The sequence below is a fragment of the Buteo buteo genome, chromosome 2 (assembly GCF_964188355.1).
Source record: "Buteo buteo chromosome 2, bButBut1.hap1.1, whole genome shotgun sequence".
NCBI lineage: Eukaryota > Metazoa > Chordata > Aves > Accipitriformes > Accipitridae > Buteo > Buteo buteo.
In genome coordinates this window covers 19,859,216-19,882,138 of record NC_134172.1, presented here as the reverse complement: position 1 = coordinate 19,882,138, position 22,923 = coordinate 19,859,216, and the positions used below count along the sequence as shown (strand labels likewise).

General features: G+C 41.6%; 1 protein-coding gene across 17 annotated transcripts in view; it reads left to right on the top strand.

Moving 5' to 3' along the window:
• Positions 1 to 22,923, top strand: part of KIAA1217 (KIAA1217 ortholog) — a 245,569-nt gene that overhangs the window by 203,565 nt on the left and 19,081 nt on the right. For 16 of the 17 annotated variants that reach the window (XR_012653117.1, XR_012653116.1, XM_075047573.1 and 13 more), the window contains 6 exons: positions 3,398 to 3,558; positions 10,099 to 10,274; positions 19,109 to 19,239; positions 19,485 to 19,632; positions 21,313 to 21,811; positions 22,549 to 22,729. Coding sequence is in view for 15 of the 17 variants with exons in the window: in XM_075047573.1 (XP_074903674.1) it covers positions 3,398 to 3,558; positions 10,099 to 10,274; positions 19,109 to 19,239; positions 19,485 to 19,632; positions 21,313 to 21,811; positions 22,549 to 22,729 (1,296 nt within the window). In the remaining 2 variants the exon portion in view is untranslated. The remainder of the gene's footprint in view (positions 1 to 3,397; positions 3,559 to 10,098; positions 10,275 to 19,108; positions 19,240 to 19,484; positions 19,633 to 21,312; positions 21,812 to 22,548; positions 22,730 to 22,923) is intronic. The other variant, XM_075047535.1, reaches the window with a different exon arrangement.

Genomic DNA, 22,923 nt, shown 5'->3' with positions numbered 1-22,923 from the left:
AACTTAGTTCATTAGCCTTTGTAAAAAAAGTTAGCATTTGGTTTTTGTCCAGAGTATTAGGGAATTATGGAGGGGTTTTGCATTCAGGCCCCCATAGCTAGCTCCAGAAAGGGTTTATTTAAAAACCTGAGAGCCAATGCTGTTTCTTTCCCTTCAATCCATCTGGCCGCACATCTAATCGCAAAGCTACAGCCTGGGACTATTTCCAAAAGCGAGCTATGCTCCCTAGATGAAGCAGCCCCTCATTCAGCTGCCTTTTTATTCCTTTTTGATGAAAATATGTATCTCTGAGAAATCAGCTGCTGAACCTTACTGCGCTCCCATGCTCACTTGATGTCTGTGGTTGTGTTTCACACCCTTGGGAGTCCCACATCGTGTTTCACAGGCTCTGAGCACACTCTGCAACAGGGACACCATGGCAGCTGAGAGTACCTAAGGGTGAGAAGAGGTGGCGGAGGCAGCAGAGGAGGAGAGCTACTTTGTAGGGAGTCAGAGACATTTATTGTTTACAGAAGCAGATCACAGTCCATCTACACTAAAAAGAAAGCAGGCACCCCTTCCTGAGAAAATATGTGAATTGACTGGGGTCCAGCATGGGGAGAGAGACTGGCGGGGACTGATTCATGCCTTGGCTGCATCATCACAGGGTTGGGGACTGAGGTTTTGGAGCTTTTGCTTGAGGCAAAGAATAGCAGAAAGGTAGATGTGCTTTCAAAAATAGTCCAGATTTGTGGCTAGGGATCAGAACTCTTGGAGGCTTATCCGCATTTTTCAGACTCTCTGGTGGTTTCTGTCTGTAGGGTTTATGAACTAAATACTCTTTTCTTAAAAAAAATGGACAAAATAGTGCATGTGGGAGGGAAATAGATGCTTGACTGTAGGAAAAACTGCAGTGTACTTGTGGACAGATACGTATTAGCATGTATTAGACTGAAGCATGGAGTGGGTACAGAATGACAGTGAACAAGTGACTTTATTTCTTGAGTGTTGCTTTCTGTTAAGCAGCTCTTTGAAAGTCAAGAGAGCATTGAATCATGCTAGAGTATAGCAAAAATGTGCAGCAACTTGCTCAGCAGTGAAATGAAAAGTGCCATTGTTGAAGCACTGAGCAGATCTAGCTGGAGCACGTTTAGGTAAGGTATAGCATAACAACGGCCAGCACCGGGCTAGAACAGCTTTTTGTTGGAGCATGTCTCTGGAAGCCTATGGCATGGCATACCGTATAGAGCACGGGTACAGCCAGACGGGCCTGTGCTTTTACTGACAGGAATTGCAAATGTAGGTAAAGCAAGAAACATGCTTCTTCAGAAACCTTTTAGCCTATTTTTAAATAAAAATAGTCTGGCATAATTTCCATCCTTTGAAAATGCTTTTGATGAATTTTGCAAAGGCTACGTTTGAGGTGTCCATACCTGTTGGCAAAGGAATAACAATGTGTTGTTATGCTGAGCTGTATTCACTCAGGCACATGTGGAAACTTTATTGGTTGAACAGACTACTAGGGATGAGAGGGTAGGTATAAAACTTACCATTCTCGGGTTTGTACTCATTCCAGCCAGAAAAATGTGTCATGCCCTTTGATGCACTGAAAATTTGCCTTCAACAGGCAAAGAAAAGCTCACAACATTAGTTACTGTTTGATTTCATTGAACCTGATAGAATGTGTGCATGTGGGAACAAATTATGATCAAAATCCCTCTGCAGATCCATTGATGAGTTATCTTCTGTTTCCTCATATTTTTTGTTTTATTCATAGAGAAGGAAGAAAATGAAGTGGGGAATGACATAATCATAGAATAGAATCATAGAATCATTTTGGTTGGAAAAGACCTTTAAGATCATCAAGTCCAACCATTAACTTAACACTGCCAAGTCCACCACTAAACCATGTCCCTAAGCACCATGTCTACACATCTGTTAAATACCTCCAGGGATGGTGACTCCACCACTTGCCTGGGCAGCGTGTTCTAATGCTTGATAACGCTTTCACTAAAGAAATATTTCCTAATACCCAATTTAAACCTCCCCTGGCACAACTTGAGGCCATTTCCTCTTGTCCTATCACTTGTTACTTGGAAGAAGAGACCAACCCCCACCTCGGTACAACCCCCTTTCAGGTAGTTGTAGAGAGCGATAAGGTCTCCCCTCAGCCTCCTTTTCTCCAGACTAAACAACCCCAGTTCCCTCAGGTGCTCCTCATAAGACTTGTGCTCCAGGCCCCTCACCAGCTTCATTGCTCCTCTTTGGACATGCTCCAGTACCTCAATGTCTTTCTTGTAGTGAGGGGCTGATAATGCAATAGTTCAGGGAGCAGCAGCTATCTAAGCCATCTGAGCCTGAGGGACAAGGTGGATCTGGCACTGTGATCAGAAGAGTATGCAGGGCTATATAGTGCTGGACTTAGAAAATGAAGTGTGGCCTACTGACAGTCTGTCATTTTGCCTGTTGGTGGTGGGGAGGGGAAGGGACACATAAGAAAGAAAATTTCAAGAATATGGGTATGTAAGTGCAAATTGCTAGAAGAAGCTTTAACATGACCGTTAGCTGATAAGCTGGAATTTGCTTGTACCCTGTAAATAAAGCCTCTTCCCAGGTATTTGAGACTGAAAAGAACAAGCTTGACATTGATGCTGTGTGGAGGAACACCATTATTTAACGAAGAAAGTCTTGTGAGGACACTGACGGTTATTCTCAGTGCGGCTCAGCTCACTTCCTTGTGTTACACTGTATTCCTTTGTAAACACAGTCCTGAATAAATGACAGACCGAAGGGGACTGGGTGGATGCAACATGGCTGGAGAGCAGTTCTCTGCCACACCATCATTTCATTTCTCTTCTCCTGGTTTTATACGGTAGCTGTTGGACACAACTGATGATAGAAATAATGCAACTGTACTTTAAGCAGCAAAGCAAGATTCTATAGAAACTCTTTCCCTACACTTGGCAGTTTGTCTGAATCTCTCTCCAGTGATAATTAATCAACAAATATGCAGTTCAGGAGTTCTGTGAATTTGCATCAACTCGGTCTCAGATGGCTCCTGAGAGGACAATCCTGACTCTACTTTCAGCACCAATTTGATTTGCTGCTATTTGTGTAATCTGCAGTTACATCTCATTATCCCATCTCCACTACATGTGGTAGGAAGCAGTCTTGTGGTAATGCAGTGCTCTGGTATGTCTGAGGTTCCAGCACAGATACACTGTGATATTGTACAGTCTTCCCTCAAAATATATTGGATAAGGAGGTGCCAGTCCCCTGTTAACACTGTGCATTGGCAGCTGTAGTTTTCTTTTGTTGTCCATCTGTGTGAAATAAGTGTGGATTCAGTGGGCAGAGGAAGGATCATGTTTGCAACTTCTCTGCTGGTGAGCTCAACCTATGCTGCTGCTTATTGCAGGTGCTGCTAACATATCTGGGGGGAAGAACACATTGGGAACTGTGGAGTCAGCTGTCATCCATCACCCTGCTGGAGCCCCATCAATGCAAGTCAGCCTGCATGGTATGAAACGTAATGTGTCAGATCTGCGGCTGCAGCTGCATCAGATGAAGCAGCTACAGGTATGCTTATCTGGGTAATGCTGGGAAGGTGGGTTGTCAGAAAATGCCTTCTTTCTTTCTTTCTTTCTTTCTTTCTTTCTTTCTTTCTTTCTTTCTTTCTTTCTCTCTTTCTCTCTTTCTCTCTTTCTCTCTTTCTTTCTTTCTTTCTTTCTTTCCCTCTCTTTTACATTTTGTACATGAGTGATTCTTAGCAGCAGAGTTATAGCAAAGAGAAGACCCAAGTATTACAGACACAAAAGTGTATTCTGCTCTAGCATACATCACTTGCATAGTCCTAGAAGTATGAGAATTAGCTCAGATATGCTGCTCAGATATTGAGAAAAAACTTTATTTCTAGCTTTGTTTGGTGATTCTAGACATTAAAGCAGTATTTATATTACAATAATATCAAGTCTTTGATTACAGTTTGGACCCTGCTGTGCTATGTGCTGTATAAACATGTTGGAAAAGCCATGTTCCTGCTCCATACTGTTTACAGTTGAGACAGTTTTTAAGTTCCTGAATAAACAACTTTGATGTCAGTAAACTCAAATGTAGCTGAGGATCAGTAGACATGCATTAAGCCAGAGTTCGAGTCCTATATTTACAGAATCCAGAAGAATAACCAACTTGAGCAGCAAGAAAAAAAGATATTTCAAAAGTTGCTGCAAAGGTTCATTGTGTCCTACTTACATTCACGTTTTACCAGTACTTTCCTAACATGCATCAACACCTCAAAACCTGCAAGAAACAATAAGAACAATGAAGAGTTAACCAAAATGTTTTGTTGACACATACTGTCATGCTGCAAATGTAAATATATGCTGTTCATCTCAGACACTGTGAAAATAAGTGCATGCAGCTGTATAGGCTTTCAGCCCTTCACTTAACTGGAAAATGAAGAGCGCTGTGTATCGTCTCAGAAGATGTAAAAGGAGGTAAAGCAATTTCTTGTAAGACAAAGTGGACAGCAGGGGAAACTTCCATAATCTGCCAGTCCTCCTTGCCTGGAAAGTGACATCACACGTTTGGCATTGTAGGGCTGCAGCTACTGCTATTACGATCAGGATGGTTTTGAATATGGGAATGGTACTATGTCAATCTCCTTTGATTTGCTGATTAATTTTAGAACAGAATAATGATAATACAGATCAGAATTCAGAGCACATTTTGCCTTCACTTCCCTAAATAAAGGAAATTGAATTATGAACCAGTCATAGGGCAAGGGAGCAGAAGGGTGAGGTAAACATCAGCGTAAAGAAAATGTGGCTAAGACTGAAGATGCTGTGATAAGGTCCAGTGCTCAGTTTGCTGGTAATGAAGAGATGGCAGCAAACTGAGCACTGGACCTTATCACAGCATCCTATAGCAAATGTATCTTTCAAAAGCTGTTCCCAGCAGTGCTGCCTATATGCTGGCCATCATGGTCCCTGTCTAATTTAAAGACTATGACTTGTGATCTCTGCCCTGGCACACGATGTATAAGTGTGTATTCTTCCACATTTGTGCTGCAAACCACTGCAGCCCCTCTGTCCTTCTGTAACCCCGTGCGCCAAATGCAGCTCTTGGCAAACACCTGCAGTCTGGCCACCAGCTGTGCTTAGCGTGTGGCCTCATAAAGTGGGATGGAGGTTGCAGTGCTGCACTGGAGGCAGTGAGCATGTCACTCTCACAGGGCCTGCTCAACAAGGATGTGGCATTTCTCCAGCTGCACCTTGTCTCCATGGCCCTGCCCGGGACGGTAACCTTGCTTTTGATCAGATATAGCATTATGGCACACAGGAGTGAAGAAACTTGTACCATCTGCACAAACCAATGCTGCCAAGGAAGTCTTGAGAAGAAAAAAAGGACATATCCCAAGTGTGCTCATTAATTCTGGCTGGCTTCCCTTATTTCAGAAATGATAGCAAATTTGGTGCATCATGCCAGTAGGAAGAGCGCAATTTTGCGATAGTCGAATGGAAGAACTTGTAGCTCAAGGGAAACTTTGGTATATTAGATACAAATTACATTCATGAGAGTGAGGTTTTGTCATGGCTTTCCTGAATGGGTGGAATTATTTTGAAAAAGAGCTCACAGTTTGTAGGGCAGCAAGTGAAACAGGTAGTCTTTTAAGCTGAAGAGTGTTGAAATATCACACTTCTAATGCAAAAAAATTACGCTATGTTTTTTGAAAAATAATTCTAAGTAAAAGGGAAAAGTATTTTTCTGTTTTTCCAGGTTGTTTGCATAATATGTTTGACAGTACTTCATATTTTTCACTTTCACTGTTTCTCCTGGGTTGGCAGTCAGTTCGTTCCTGTTTGTGTGAATTTTTCATACAGTGACAGACTAAAAGAAACACTTCCAAAGAACTGAAAAAGATGATTGCACAGGCACAAAAGTTGGCAGGATAACTAAGAAACAGGAACAGGACATAAAACTATATTTAATACTGTCTATGGTTCAATTTTCAATTGATAATATCACTGTAAGTTCTTACTAATTCGCTTAATAGAATCAAAGAAACACATGATGGAAAAAATGATTCATTCATGTAGCCTTTGTCTGTGCTGGCAAAATCCTCTTTTTAAAACACATCCAGCAGCAATTGATCCAGATGTATTGATTCACACACCAGCTAAATGTGTATGTTAGCAGATGCAACCAAAAAGTTAAGACTCTTTCAGTCTGTGGTTGGATTTTAACCAGAGATTCTTGAAATAAAGACATTTGCATCATGGCAGTTGCAAGAGGTTAGATACACTTCTTGCTACTCCACTAGCATCTTCCTTAAGTGCTCTGATTTTCAGAGATACTCAGGAAAGACTAGTTTCATGGTGCCGTGGAGTTTTCCTCATTGCCAGAGGAATGTCATCCAGCCTGTGTCCTGGATGCATTTGTTGTTGGTAAGACTGGAGCCCATGATGAGTTCAGTGGGGCTGTTCATTCTGCACTCACAGATAATGAGAAGTCTTAGTGGCAGGTTTGAACCCAGCCTCAGAGTTTGTCTTCGTGGCATATATCATTACCTTATAGGTACATTGGATTTTTTTTTTGTCTATTCCTTCCTTTCTTTAATTGAACACTTTTTAAGGGAAAGCAGTTAGATATGATTAAGGTCCAGTATTAGGAATGTATGTGCATGCATGCTTTTCCTTCACTCAGTGTATTATTTGCAGGGAAATGAGTGCTGCAGAAAGGTTAGAAAATGTAATAATAATGCTGTCATAAATGGTATCTGATACTCAGTCTCACAAGTGTAACTTCAAATTAGAAATTCAAATATGTTTTGAGCTGCATTATAGAATTGGTGAGACTATGTTTAATCTATGTATGGTAACATACTTCAGGAATTAGATTCTACAGAGATCCTGAGCTGCAGGCAGTCAGTCCCTGTTTGTGGCTGTTCACTGTAGTGTGTGGGGAGGTGGGTGGCCCAGAAAACTCTCCCAGCAGGGCCTGGGAGGCTCCCACTGGACAGGTCATGCTTGTCTCTTAATGCAAAGTGGGCTGTGAACTAATACTTTGTTTTCCAGTTACCTGTCTCATAGATAATAATTGGTTCAAAGTGAACTAAACTGATTACCTGATTATTCTTGAAGTGGGTGACAGAGGCGGTGCTGGGGTACTTGTAAGAGAGCAGTGATAGATAATGGCTGGAGCAGTAGCCAAAGAAGAGGGACAAGGTAGGTATCTGGAGAGATTGGTCAGGCTGGGAGTGAGAGCCAAGGGTAATGAATGTAGGACAGGATGATAGAATTCTAAAAAAGCATGTTAAATTTCTTTCTCTTTGATTGCTGCTTGCAGTTATAAGTCAAGTTACCTCTAATTAGCAAAACATTGCCATTTGGTGGTGACAGGAAAGCCTGCATTGCTTTTCCTTACCTTTGGGCACTTGACTTTGGAACTTGATCACTGTTTTAACAGAGTTTCTTTTCAAGTGTGGATGCCTAAGATGGTTTATTTGGCTTGTTTTCAAGCAAACTTAAAGTACAAAAAGTTCTACTCTGTGGAACCAAAATAACTCTGGCAGATCCATAAAACATCTTCCACCTGAGGTGGTGGAGTAACTGGCAGAGGTGGTGTGAGGGACAAATGGGTGTGCACTTAGCCAGAAAGTCTCAGATCTGATACCTGCTGGCAGAAGAAAGGTAAGAATCAAATTCAGTTCCAGAACATGGAGGTAAATGTGCTGTAGCATCCAGAGACTGCCACCTCTTCCTCAGCTCTTCCCCTCTGTTCCTGCTCGCCCTGCCTCATGTTGTCCTTTGGCTGGTAACTCTGCCCTACTTAAACCCACAGTTATCCTGTCCCCTGGTTCCTTCTCTGCTCTCTCTGTACCCATCTGTACCTCTCCCTTCTCATCTTCTGTCCCTGTTCCCCAAGCATGAACAAAACCATGTTTTCCAGAACTAGCCAAGTGTTGCATGAATTTTCATAGAAATGGCAAAAACATCTCTTTGGTACCAAGACGAGTCATTTCCCAGACTTCAAGAGCTTGCTCCATTGATGTTTGGGAGTCCTCAACGTAGAGGCTTTTTGGAAATATTGCTGAGTTATATTTTTATTCCCTAATCTTGTTATCAGAAATGGGTGAACTTTTATGTCTGAAACTTTCTAATACTGTTCAAGCACTGCATAAATGGAAGTGACAAGCACCTTAGCTGTAGGTGTCACTACAATAAATGTAGATCCTCTATATACCCCCATAACAGGAAAAAAAGTGTACCTGCCATTGCACGACTTCACACACTTACATGTAATTTTGGTATTGCTGGGAGCACATAGAGGACTTAAATTCTGGACACCTGAGACACAAGTCTGACTCTGTTACTGACCTTCTCACTGACCTTGGGGTCAGTTGTTCCACGAATCCCGAGTCACTTCCCTGTCAAATTTCCCCACTTTTTAAAGAGCTGTGAATAAACTGTATGACTGAAATGTTACATGCTCATTCACTCATTTATTCATTCATTTATGTTTTCCTTCTTGAAAATATGGCACAATGAAAGAGATGTGTGTCTCAGATAGCTGTGCTGGCCTTGCTGTAAGAGGTTTTAATTTATCAAATCCAAACATTAATCCTGTAGTGGGGAAAAATACACATGTGCACTGTCTTCAAAAGAATCCAGTCTGGTATAAAGCAGCTGACAATGTTTATAAATCTGTGCTGTTTCAAATGTTTTCCAGCTTCATTTTTTTCCCTAACTGCTAACACTTATCTTCAGCTGAGTTTTGAGCTAACACCTCCTGCTTGTCATAGCTCAGACCCCCCCCCCCCCCCTCTTTCAGTGAAGTGTTACCCTCCCTCTCATCACAGTTGTATCGTTGGAGAAGGCAGAGTCAGGCACAAGGACTGAAGAGTCGGGAGGGGAGAGCTGAGTTTGTTCCTCTAATTCCCATACTGATTGGAAAGAATGACCTGGGCAAAGACTTTTTTCTCTGATTCCCGTGAATTCTCTAAAATGAACTTAAAAGAAGTCTTATTGCATTATACTGTCTTGTAGGTAACCCATTTTTGTGATTCTTCCTATTAGGCAGTGGTTTTACTTTGTATGTTAAATGTGGTTTGGCTGTTAAGCCTGGATGTTTAGAAGACAGTTGATGGTTCAATCACTAGTTTTAAAACTGGAACTTCATCTCCCATTTGACACAGGTGTTTTTAAAAATCTTACACTATGAGATGGCTGCTGGGCTAACAGATTCATGTTCATGTTGCCTATATGTTGCCTATGTGACTAGATGGAGCCCTGCTTATCACTCTGAATCTTGTGATTTGCTTAAGAGACTTAAACAGGTTTGGTTGTGTGAGTGTGGGGTATAGCTGCTCTAGGGCTACCCATGAAGACTACAGTCTAGTTTGCTTTCTTAGCTGTGTTTTGCTCTGCAAACTTAGTAAGAATATTAATACTTTAGGTCCTTAATATAAGGCTAAGACAAGAAAGAAGGTGTGACTTGTGCAGTTCTCAGAAAATTACCATATTATAAAGGAGGTTTTTTTGGTGGGTAGGGGAGGTTTTACGTATGGTGGATGAGCTGTATGTCTGTACCAAATTACACCAGATGGCACAGTCCTTCCTCTGCCACTTGAGAGACTGAAAAATTCCGTTCTGAGTCTTGACATTAATGTGTGGGATTATCCACTAGGCATGTATGGGCAGCACGATGCATAAGCTTACAAGATACATGCAAAGTGGAAGTCAAGCTTCCGGCATTCTCATGAGGCGTGATTAATTCTTGATTCATGCTGGACTGAGCAGAATAAAGGGGCCACAGTCCTTGCAGAAGTTATGCAGTGAAGGTGGTGTACTGATCCCAACATCTTTTGTTTGTCACTTGCAACTGGAAGTTAGATATATACATTAGAAGTTAATCAGATTTAGGCTTTTCTCAGCTGCAACACTTCCTCAAGAAATAATGTTTATAGGTAAAGTTAAAGAGGGAAAGAAGAAGGTAAAAACTCTCTCTCGCTGTAGGGCTGTGTTTATCCCAACCTATTTCTGAGCTCTGCAGTGTATTCTGTTGCCAGGGATGTCAGTCAAGCAGGAAAAATTGAAGTTGATTTCTTTTGTGCAACAGCTGCAGAACCAGGAGATGCTGAGGGCAATGGTGAGGAAAGCAGAGCTGGAAATCAATGGCAAAATGATTGAAACAGTGAAGAGGCTTGAAGATCCTGTGCAGCGACAGCGCAACCTGGTGGAACAAGAAAGGCAGAAATACCTCAACGAAGAAGAAAAGATTGTAAAGAAGTTATGGTGGGTTGAGAAAACTCTTAGAATTTTTTGCTCTTGCTTGGCTTTTTCTTCCATAAAGTAGTAGTTTTCACCACTGTCTTCAGTGAAATTGCACCTGTGTATGCTGTTTTACCTGTGTTTCCTTGCATTCATATTGGCTATAAAACTGTATCTGTGTTGTACAAATCAGTGGTCCTGACTGGGAGTCCTTCTTAGTGTAGCCCACTGGGTAAGTCCCACCAGTACAAAGAATTTCAACCTCTTCAGAAGTCCCCTGTAAAGGGATAGATCACTGTAAGGACTGTGACCACCTCCATCTTCTGAAAGCCTCCCCCTACAGTAGCTCTCCCCTTCCGCTTTAGGGCAGGAGGGAGGAATTTCATCAAGAACAAATGGATGCAAAGGAAGGTAATGAATTTGGCTCTAAGTACGAAAATCAGGTTTCAAAAGTAAGTGCGTGCTTTGGCTGTTGCATGGGAGAGGTAAGGGAAGCTCATAAATAGAGGATTGAAGTCTAACAGCAGTCAGAAATGCAGGTCTCCGTCTAAAATTTACTCACCAGCATTTCCATACACTTAACTGCAGATAAAAATACTTTTCTTTTTTTTGCTGTTGTGTAAAAGCTCTTTGTAAGACATTTTTTTTCCCCAAAAACTTTGGCCTACCAAGACTGGTGGGATCCAGTTGTTTGTTTTAGTCCATGTTCAGAGTCGGCAGGAGGCAAGATGAAGCTGAAATCAATTAACTATTTAACTAGTTCTAACACTCACATTTGTAAGATGCTATATAACTAATTATTTCTCATTACCGCATTTAGTTCACACCTGAAGAATCACTCCATAATAGAGAGAAACTTCCTAGTCAGCTTGTCATGGGAAATGATGATTGAAGAGCCATAGGAGTACACTTACTGACAGCTAAGGAGAGTAAATCTTTCCTGTTGATCAATGTGTTGTCAGATGAATAAGATTTGCAATAAAAATGGTGCATCTGTAAAGACAAAGTAGAGTGTTACTAAGGGAGTGTATGTTTTCTGTGAGGAAAAGTTGAATGTGCAGTAACAGTCCATGCTAGTGTATATAATCCTCTCAGCTGGTTTCTAGTCTTAAATAACGTTATGTTGTAGTTTTAAGTAATTACCCTCCTGTTCATCACTTTATTCCTGTGTACCTCATTGCCTAGTTTCTAGATTGTTCTCTGTGGAAAGAACAATTTGTGTGATGGCTGTTTATCTCATTGCCTCATAAAATGGATACTGAGTGAGGTCAAGTGCAAATGGCATTAGTTGTTACAGCTGTTCATTTAAGATACGGCTTTGACTGCAATATGCTTCTATTTTATCAGCGTTTGGAATTTTTTGTGTTCACAGAGTTTCTGCTGCTTCTGTGCTACTTCATTTGTTAATGTTACAGGGAAATGTCTTACTTAGATCATTCATAGGCTATAAATGTTAGTTCAACCCTTTTAGAGACATGCTAGAAACAAACGTTAAATCACAAGCAATTATTTTTCATCAGTTGTGTCCAATGAGATTTTTTCATCATGTATTTGCATGTTTGCAGGATCAGAGCCCAAAAGAAAAAGCACATCTGACAACAATGCTTTAAGTTCAACAGCTGATGGCTGTTAATAATGAAGAGCATACATCACAAAACTACACACCAAATGTCACTGGCAGTATTCAGAAAAAGGTTAACATTCTATATAGGCACTTTCAATTAAGCTGATTCCAGTGCAAATAAATAAATGCAAAGCAACAGGGCAAAAAAATTACCATCTTGTAGTATTTCAGCTGTTGCCCTCTTGACCTTTCCTAAATCATAGGACTAAATCAGTAGACTGGCTTCATGCAAAACAAGGGAGCTTAAGGATTTCTGCAGTACTTACAGAAGTGTATTTACTGCTCTGAAGTTCTGCATCTCAGTTTAAAAAGCTCTCCTTTCTGCAATTCTGAAGGTTATTGCTGGGAAAAAAAAGAAATAAAAATATTGGCAGTTTCATGTTGTAAACAGCAGAAATGTCAGTGTACATTTCAGAGCAAGTTTTCTGTTGAGCAACTATTCATGCTGGTGCCTACAGAAGTGTGCCCATGTGAGTCACAGCTGTAGCAGGATTACAGTTCAGAGTTATCTAATGAAATCTAAGGAACACTGTTAAACGTAGTGCTTATGCACACTTCTAACAGTGAAATACACACTCAGAATTAACTGGGTAGGTTTTTTTTCTATCTAGTCTTTGGATTCAACATTAGAGATGTCATATATGACACTTGTGGGGTTGTAGATACTAGCCTTAAAATTTACCAGACCCAAGGACAAATTATGTTGATATGACACATTGACTAATGAAGTATTTATGTTGTGAGGAGCATGTTACAGGTATGACTACTATATGTTGTAGATTATTGTAAGCACTTTAATAGAGGGTGTTTTACAAGCACAGTATTTAAATTATAGTCACATCCAATCTGTCTAATTGGATATGATCCATAGTAAGGTACAATTTATATTTTTGTTAGGAAAAGTATCAGACTTTTTAATAAGAATAACCATGCTCGGTAAAAACAAAACTCCACTTAGTGGTCTTGAAGAGCGACTAGTAGCAAATACTTGGGAAAGGATATAAGAACATGGCTCAGAGCACATCTCCTTGCTTTTAATGACTTGTAGCTCAGGGATTTTCCAAGTCAGAGGTGGTACCTTCATATGCAAAAGCTCTGCATGGATCGTTTACTTTTCATGAACTTACGCATTTTTAAAAATTTATGTAAACTTTGTTGTGTATAGCATCTAGGCACAATGATTCTACAGAGTAATTCTTTCTTGGCTAGAAAGAACATCTTTTTGTTTGTTTTTGAATCTTTCATGTGTCAATCAATCCCCAAACTCTTAAATCATGCACAGCAGAATATTCAGCCTTGCCATGCTAGTCATGATGTTATAGATGCTCCTCCACTCCCCTTCCGCTCCCTTTTCCCCCAGTCATGCCTTTTCCAGCCTGAAAAGTCCTATACCGCTTAGTTACTCCTCTTGTAGAAGCCTTTCTACACATTTTTTCATCCTCTTGCCTTTCTCTATGCCCTTTCTGACTCTAGGGAACATCTGTGAGATGGGGATGGGGAGAGAGGAGAGCCCTGCAACAGCTATATTGGATGTGGGCACACCATGACTTCATTCCGTGGTGTGGTGATGGCCTTCCTCTCGTCATGTTCCACATGAGCTTTCCATTACAAATTCAACATCTCACTCACAATGGACGGTTATCAGTTCAAAGTTCATTACTGTGTATAGAAACTTAGGGGTTTGGGAGGTTCTTGGTTTTAGGTGGGGTTGGTTTTGGTTTTATTTCTCCTCTTCTCATGAGCATTGCTTTACATTTATTAGGAGTTAATTTAGTCTTTGGTTTTTTTCCGGTCAGTTGGTATCCGATGGTCCACCTGCAGCCCTCTGCAGTCACCTTTCATTTTCATTATTCCCCTGAATAATTTAATATCCTTTTCAGATTTTTTTTTTACTATACTATTCATCCTCTTTTCTAAATAATTTATAATGTGTTGAAAAACACCAGCCCTAGCACTGTTCCCTGTGGAATCCACCAGCAAACTACATTCATTGAGTAAGCTGTTCATTGATCCCTTCCCTTTACTTCCAGTACTTTACCCATGAGAGAATTTCCTCTCTTGTCCCATTGCAACTTTGCTTTCTTGAAAGGTTTTGCTCAAATAGCTTGCTGAAAGCCTTTTGGGCTATAGCTTGTCCCCATGCTTTTGTTGTTTCCTTGTGGATTTGTGAGACTTACCTTCCCTTTACACAAACCACATTAATTCCTCCCTAACACAGCATATTTATCCATTGGTCCACTAATTATTTATTGTTTATTCTTTATTTTGGTATCTATCAATTACACCAGTCTGGGTGTCAGTCTCACCAGAGTAAAGTTCCCTGGATAGCCCCATCCCCTTGTAAAAAATTTATTTGTATCATCTATGACACTTTCCACTACTCTGGTGCCAAAGCAATTTTAATCAAGAAGTTAGATGCTTAGCATCAATTGTTTCACCCTCAAATTGCTATTGAACTCCAGGGCAAATACCATCTGGCTTGGGTGATTTGTTGCTATTAATTTTGTCAGTTTGTTTTGTAACCTGTTCTACTGATACTGCAATCTGAGACAGATCCTCTGATGGTTTTTTGCCTAAAGAAAGTTCTCAGCATTAAGAGTTTGCCTCAGTTCCCCTGTGTAAAACATAGATGCAGAAAAATCATTTATCTTGTATTAGCCGGCTGAAACTACATTAATGTGTCTTGTTAATTGGGTTTGCTCAGTCCAATCTATAAAGCCAAGTTGTTTCCCCAGTTACAGAAAAGAAATGCTGGAAACTGCTGGATCTGTTTCAGACTTTGGCTCCTGAGGGCTGAAGTTTCTTGTCCCTTGTAGTTAGCAACATGAGGCAGTGTAATATGGTATCCCCTGAGCAATTTCAGGATCATTTGTCTTGTATAGTCTCACTTTATGGAATCAAAGGGATTTATGATGGCTCTTCCATTTCTGCTCAAAGAACAAAGGGGAAAGAAAGCCACTGTCAGCTACCTGGAAGTCTTTCCTTTATCCCCACATTTCCAACAATTATAAACCTGCGAAAAGATTGTAACATTGTTCTGTGTTTGCTCCTTTCTCTTCTGTCCACCCATGAACAAATTTAAGCTTCTGCCTTTATCATTTTTGATAAAAAGGATGCGAATATCTGTGAAGCTGCTTTTCCAGTGCTGATCTACAAAAGGGAGGGGGGATACCCTATGATTCCCAAAGTAGCATTGCCTAGCCTAAGTGCTGGTATCAGGGCATTAAGAGTAGGGAGAATGCATGACTGTAGAGCACCATTCTGGAGGGCAGCAGCCTTTGCATTGTAGTGAGTGACAGAAAGCCGAATTCTTTTTCCAGCTCCTTCCTACACTGTATGTGTGCCCTTTATTGCAAAGGCAGACGCAGAGACAGCAGATGGCTGTGTTATTGCAGCCTCTTCCACTGGAAAAATACCCTGAGAAACGTTCCCTTGCTGCCATCGTGTGGTCCAAGGGATTGTTTCCTGCAAGTACTCTTGTGCTAGTGGAAACTGTGACTCCCCCAGCTTTCTCAAGGCAGAGTCTTTGGGAGCAGTGGTCTTAAAATGGGAACAGGTTCATTTACCTCCGCTTGTTTGTGATCTGTTGAGAAGAAACTTACGATTCTTAATTCAAAATCGTTTTATAGTTTCTAAAGTTCTTAGTCCTTGGATTGAAAAGAACTCTTTGCTGTGTGCACTTCATGTTCACATCCTGATACTATTTCTGTTTCTCTGTATATCAGAAGTACTATTGTACTGCCATTTATTGTTCTGTGTGACTGTGCTTCCACTTTAAATTGACCTAAATGAGGAGTGGTGCTGCAAGGGATTTTCTCCTTTTTATTCCATTACTGGCTACCTACCCTTCTCTTTTCCTCCCCATGTCACCTGTTCACTGGGATGGATCTACAAAGTGACCTGGCTGAAAATAACTAATTTTCTGCTGGATTTGCATGGCAGTGCTGGTGCAAGGGAAATATCTGGAAATGCAAGACCTGCAGTTGGTGCAGAAGGCCATCTTCCCCTACTCCTTTTCAGGCAATAAGCCCATACCTTGGTTCTCTTACAGCAATTGCAAAACTGCTACCTGAGTGGATGCGAGAAATGAGGCCCAAAATTAGGTTAAAATGAGTAGCCGATTTGTCAGTTCAGAGTTTGCTTTGCATTGTTTTCTACCATGCAATTAAACTGCTTCTCAGAATAATCTTGTTAGTAAATTTGGTATCTTAATAGAATTGGATTTCTCTTAGAATCATAGAATCACAGAATCATAGAATGGTTTGGGCTGGAAGGGACCTTAAAGATCACCTAGTTCCAACCCCCCTGCGATGGGCAGAGACACCTTCCACTAGACCAGGTTGCTCAAAGCCCCATCCAACCTGGCCTTGAACACTTCCAGGGATGGGGCACACACAACCTCTCTGGGCAACCTGTTCCAGTGCCTCACCACCCTCATGGTGAAGAACTTCTTCCTTATGTCTAAATCTACCCTCTTTCAGTTTAAACCCATTTCCTCTTGTCCTAGCACTACACTCCCTGATAAAGAATCCCTCCCCATCTTTCCTGTAGGCCCCTTTTAGGTACCAGAAGGCCGCTATAAGGTCTCCCTGGAGCCTTCTCTTCTCCAAGCTGAACAACCTCACCCTTCTCAGCCTATCCTTATAGGGGAGGTTCTCCAGTCCCCTGATCATCTTCATGGCCCTCCTCTGGACCCACTCCAACAGATCCATGTTTTTCTTATGTTGGGGCCCCCAGAGCTGAACACAGTACTCCAGGTGGGGTCTCACAAGTGTGGAGTAGAGGGGCAGAATCACCTCCCTCAACCTGCTAGCCACACTTCTTTTGATGCAGCCAGGATGCGATTCTGGGCTGCGGGCACACATTGCTGGCTCGTATTCAGTTTTTCACCCACTAACACCCCCAAATCCTTCTCCTCAGGGCTGCTCTCAATCCACTCATCACCCAGCCACTATTTGTGCTTGGGATTGCCCAACTGATGTGCAGGACCTGGTACTTGGCCTTGTTGAAGTTCATAAGGTTCACATGGGCCCACCTCTCAAACCTGTTAAGGTCTCTCTGGATGGCATCCCTTCCCTCCAGCGTGTTGATTGCACCACACAGCTTGGTGTCATTGGCAAACTTGCTGAGGGCGCACTCAATCCCACTTTCTATGTCTTAAACTGCGCCTGTCTCAATACCGACCCCTGAGGAACACCACTCATCACTTGTCTCCACACAGACATCGAGCTATTGACCACAACTCTTTGAGTGCGATCATCCAGCCAATTCCTTATCCACTGAGTGGTCCATCTGTCAAATCCATGTCCCTCCAATTTAGAGACAAGGATGTTGTGCGGGACAGTGTCAAATACTTTGCACAAGTCCAGGTAGATGACTGTTGCTCTTCCCTTATCCACCGATGCTGTAAGCCTGTTGTAGAAGGCCACCAAATTTGTCAGGCATGATTTGCCCTTAGTGAAGCCATGTTGACTGTCACCAATCACCTCCTTATTTTCCATGCACCCTAGCATAGTTTCCAGGAGGATCTACTCCATGATCTTGCCAGGCACAGAGGTGAGAGTGACTGGCCTGTAGTTCCTCGGGTCTTCCTTTTTTCCCTTTTTAAAAATGGGGGTTATGTTTGCCCTTTTCCAGTCAGTGGGAACTTCCCCAGACTACCACAACTTCTCAAATACGATGAGGAGTAGCTTAGCCACTTCATTCCTCAGTTCCCTCAGGACCCATGGATGCATCTCATCACATCCCTTGGACTTGTGCACTTTCAGATTCCTTAGATGGTCTCGAACCTGATCATGTCCTATGGCGGGAGGTTGTTCATTCTCCCAGTCCCTGCCTTTGCCTTCTGTGTCTTGGGCGGTGTGCCTGGAGCATTTGCTGGTGAAGACTGAGGCAAAAAGGTCATTGAGTACCTCAGCCTTCTCCATGTCCCAGGTAACCAGGTCTCCCGTTTTCTTCTGGAGAGGGCCCACATTTTCCCTAGTCTTCCTTTTATCACCAACATACCTATAGAAGGTACCTATAGAATAAATATAGACTATATATATAGGTACCTATAGAATAAATATTCAAGAGATGATCCTTTTATGGCATTTCCATAGGTGTTTGTATAGTTGTGCTTAATGCATTTCAGGGTTTTTTGAGAAATTTTTAAGCTTAGGACGAGAGGAGATGGCCTCAAGTTGCGCCAGGGGAGGTTTAGATTGGATATTAGAAAAAAATTTCTTTACTGAAAGGGTTGTCAGGCATTGGAACAGGCTGCCCAGGGAAGTGGTGGAGTCACCATCCCTGGAACTGTTCAAAAAAACTCATAGACGAGGCACTTCAGGACATGGTTTAGTGGGCATGGTGGTGTTGGGTTACGGTTGGACTTGATGATCTTAAAGGTCTTTTCCAACGTAATTGATTCTATGATTCTATGTTTCTGTGTGGAAACTCCAGCTAAATCAATGTGGTCTCAACCTTAAACGGAAAAATAAAGTTTATGTGTCTGAAGGATTGTGAAAATTTATGCGAAGTATGGAAGCACTGGAAAAAATATTGGGAAAGGTAATGAGGAAGTACCAGATGGAGCTGGAGGAAGTATGGGACAGCACTGGTTGGAAAAAACATCTTAAAAGTGATTCATTCTTGAATCCAAATCCAAATGCTGAGCAAGAGCTGCACACAATGCACACTTGCTCTTTCAGTCTGGCTCCTCAGGGAAACAGGACCCTGTATCCTGTCTAGCAGGATCTCGCAGATAAACAAGGTTGCGTCAAGGGGCCATTAGTGCCAGTTTTAGGATTGTTACTTCACTGTTGGGCAATCCTTTGCATGTCATCAGCAATGAGAAAATGCAAGGTGCAAACCAGTACTGGATGTAGTGGTACGGTGTGTCTGTACCCTTCTAGGATTTGCATGCCCAGAAGGCTGGCTGTTAGATGTGTTTCACCACCCCACCTGCCCTTTGTAGTGTAGCTGCCCTGAGGTCAATATGCTCTGCACATCTGCAGCCTGTCAGGGAAATCAATGACTTGGGCTAGTTACAAGCCTGTTCCTCTGCTGTGAGTGCAAGCATCCAGCATCCTCACCTCCCCTCATAGTACCCTGCTGTTTTTTCAGCCTGTGGTGTCAGATTTAACGATGCCACAGCTGACGTTTCTGGTTTAGTTTACCCCATTCATTTACATATATTTGATTGTAATGTGAAAGTCCTGCTTGCATTTTATGTCCACTTTTTTTGTTTTGCCAGTGAGCTGGAGGCATTTGTTGAAGATCTGAAGAGGGACTCCACTGCTTCCAGCAAGACAGTTACACTGAAAGATGTTGAAGATGGAGCCTTTCTTTTGCGTCAAGTGGGAGAAGCTGTTGCCACCCTGAAAGGTATGTGCTTTTCCTTTGTACTTTTGGTTCTTTTCTTTTAACCACAGTGGCTGAGAACAGTTTTGCCTTTGATCTGGGGGCATTAACTTTCACTTCCAAAAAGATTTAAAGTTGGGATTAAGGAGCTTGTTGCATGGCCCCTGGAGAGAGGTAGACACTCAACTGTTTAACATTCAACCCATTATCCATTTCTCCCCAGAGGTTTTATCATTCCCTCTTGAGCTTCACAGTTGTTGTCTTTGCAGGAGAGTTCCCAACATTGCAGAATAAAATGCGTGCGATTCTCCGGATTGAGGTAGAAGCTGTGAGGTTCCTAAAGGAAGAACCACACAAGCTAGACAGCTTGCTGAAACGTGTACGCAGCATGACGGATATCCTTACCATGCTCAGGAGGTGATTTTATTTTATTTTTTTTTCTTCAAAACCGAAGAATTTTCTCAAGCAGGGCTGGAACAGCTTGTGGGTTTGGGTTCTCCCCCTCTCACCAGGCAATTTTGAGAAATGCAACTTGCTTCCAGTATTTTATAGATTCTTCCTAGAGCCCTCTCAAGGGAAAACAAATAATTAGCCTTTCCTGTGCTCTGTGTAGTGGTTCTGTTTTGAACAACAGCCCCAGTCATCAAGGTCTTATGATTGAAACTAGGTCCCTCTGAACTCAACACTTCCAGATTTGGGAAGTACCTGGATGAGAAAGCTTACAAAGTGGCATCAGTCCCATATCTGAGCTAATTAACTGTAGGCATTTACAGCAATCTAAGATAACAGAAATATTCTCTGACAATGAAACGTGCGGCCCCAAAAATGTAACAGTAAGAAATAAACCAGGAAAAGATTCTAAGTGGATAAAGATATCCTAAACCTTCTGAGAGACAGAAATATTTTTCAATATGCTTGTGAATTCATGCAAATTCTTTATTCTGTTCTTTGCAAGGAAGATGTGTTAGAGAAAGGTGAAATATTAGGTAAGATTTGTGTCCACTAAGTGCCAGTGTTTAGCTATGTTTGTCAGAATATATGAGCAGCAAATGACTGCTGCTTTATATGAGGCAATAGGCATTGGATTTAATTCCTACTCAAAACCAGTGAATCAGGCCAAACTGTCAGTGGTGGTGGTCTCAATTTTACTTCACTTACAAGAAAATGTAAGTCACAAGCCTATTGATGCTACCATTATTCTAAGGAATGTAGGGTTGTCATTGTTTCCATATATTCTGGAGCATATGTAAAATGGATTTGCCAGTACTCGCAGATGGATAAAATGGTTTATGTAACAGGTCGTCTAAGAGCCATCACTTATTTTTCCTTGTAGATAAACATCTATATCCTTTCATATTAGTTTCCTTTTCTTAAAAATTACTACAGTTATTTCCTGTCTCGCCCTGTTTGGGAAAAAACCCAATAAGCTATGCATGCCAAAGTTTTACCAAAAGTAATTTTTTGCAGCAAAATTATGTACTCAGCCTCATAAAGTCTGTTTCAGTAATGGAAAAACTGATGGCATTTGATGGCTAGCAACACTCTGAAGCTAAGTCATTTCACAGCTAGCTGCCAGAAATAGTTGACTTTTCACATCCTTAGCTCATCCTACCCTGAACTCTGACAGACAAGACCTTCATGAAGCATCATTTGAAGGTTTTGTTTTGGCAATTTGCCAAACTTCTACCTCTACATTCTATGTAACTATCACTTTTTGTGCTAATAGTCCAGGAACATCTTGTTTAGCTAGATACAGTGTATAAAATTTAAGTCAACTGATTTCCATTCTCCGTCTAAAATCAACCCACTGTAACTCATGGTTTGGTCAAAAAGTGCCAGTACATCCATGAAGGTTTGTAAACATTTTAAAAGGCAAAAGCATCCTAATTAGAGTGGCCTCTTTAAAACTCTGAGTCCCTGAGTCTGACAGAAAGCTATAAAATTACACAACTGAGAGCATCTGGAAGAAAAAAAAACTATTTTGACGTTTTTGATACAGGTGCTTTTCCCTTGCAGAAGTTTATTGTTAAGTATTACTCGTGACTTGCCTGTATGCTAACCATGTGCCGTGCTGTTGTGTTCAATTTGGCTGGGCAGACATGTTACAGAAGGACTGCTGAGGGGTGTGGATCCATCCCAAGCCGTGCAATATTCTGCCTTGGAAAAGGCCACTGCAGCTGATGCTCTGAAAAACCAGGAGGAGTTGAAGCATGCCCAGGGACATGCACAGCAAAACCTCACAGCAATCACATCAGAGTCCCAGGTGTCATCAGTCAAGTCAGAAGTCATCCCCTTCTCAACAATGACGGTCCATCACGTGCAGAGCTCGCCTGTTGTCATCCATCAGTCTCAGCACTCATCAGCCCTGGTCAACCATGCCCAGAGTTCACCCACTGCCAGTCACAGCGAAGGTGTGCCAGCGGGTGGCCACCTCTCAGCCACCCCACCAGCTCCCCTGCAAGAGCCCACAACAGGATCCCAGCCCACACAAGCCACGCCAGCACCACAGGTCTCTGTCAATGGCACCACCATGCAAAGTCTTTTCATTGAGGAAATTCACAGTGCAAGTACCAGAAACCGAGCTGTATCAATTGAGGTACGGTGTATTCTACTCAACCAGTTGTCCTCTCTTTGGGCCTGAGCTCCCAGTTTCACTCTTGAGACTGCAGGTGGGATTATTCAACTGCATTCTGGGGATTTATGCGCATAACCCCTAACTACACCACGCACTGCTGAAGATACCCTCTGATTTTAAATGCAACAGGGTAATAACATGTAACCAAAAATGAGTAACCGTGTTTTTTAAATAACCTTTATAAAAAAAAATAAATTAAAAATCTTTTTTAGAAACCTTATTTTTGAACAATAACATGATTCTCGGGCAACACTTGCATCAGTGGATTTCATTCACTCTTTAAATCTCCATATCCCTCATTATGGAGAGGCAAAAGTGAAAGAGTGTGAAGTTCCAGTGGTTTCACACAGAGATATTGAGAAAACCCACAAGTGAACTCTCATCTCTTATTACAGACATGCACTTTAATCACCAGTGTGATATAGTAAGGCAGTGACCCAGATTTAAATTTTGCCTTTGTTCCTTTAGTGAGCAGTGGCCACTGTCAGTCTGTCATGTGTTTGTGCCATATGTAGCACAATGGAAGTCAGAACCACTGTACAATTAGTGTTAATATATATTATTTCCTCTAGTTGCTGACTAGAACTGAAAGAATCTATCCGTATTCACCTATAATGTTTACACATGGAATTTTTTTAAAGTAAGTGATCACAACAGAAGTCAGAGAAATAAATAGATGCTTTACTGTTTTTGTCTAGAAAGCTGAAAAGAAGTGGGAAGAGAAAAGACAAAACCTCGATCACTATAATGGAAAGGAATTCGAAAAGCTCTTGGAAGAGGCACAGGCCAATATAATGAAGTCAATTCCTAACCTAGAGATGCCTCCCCAGCCAGCAGCCCTGCCTAAAGGGGATGCAGTGGAAAAGCTAGAAGTCTCAGGTAAGGTTTGCTAGAGTAAATGATGCTGAAGAATTGCATATCCAGAAAAGAGAGGTTATTTTTCCTACTTCCTAGAATGGTTTCAGTTTACAGATTTCTGTGTTCTTGATCATACCTGTGAGTATGTCCCTGAGGAATAATGCAGGTCCTGGGGACAGGATCCAGTGATTTTGCAGATGCCAGTGTGGGTAACC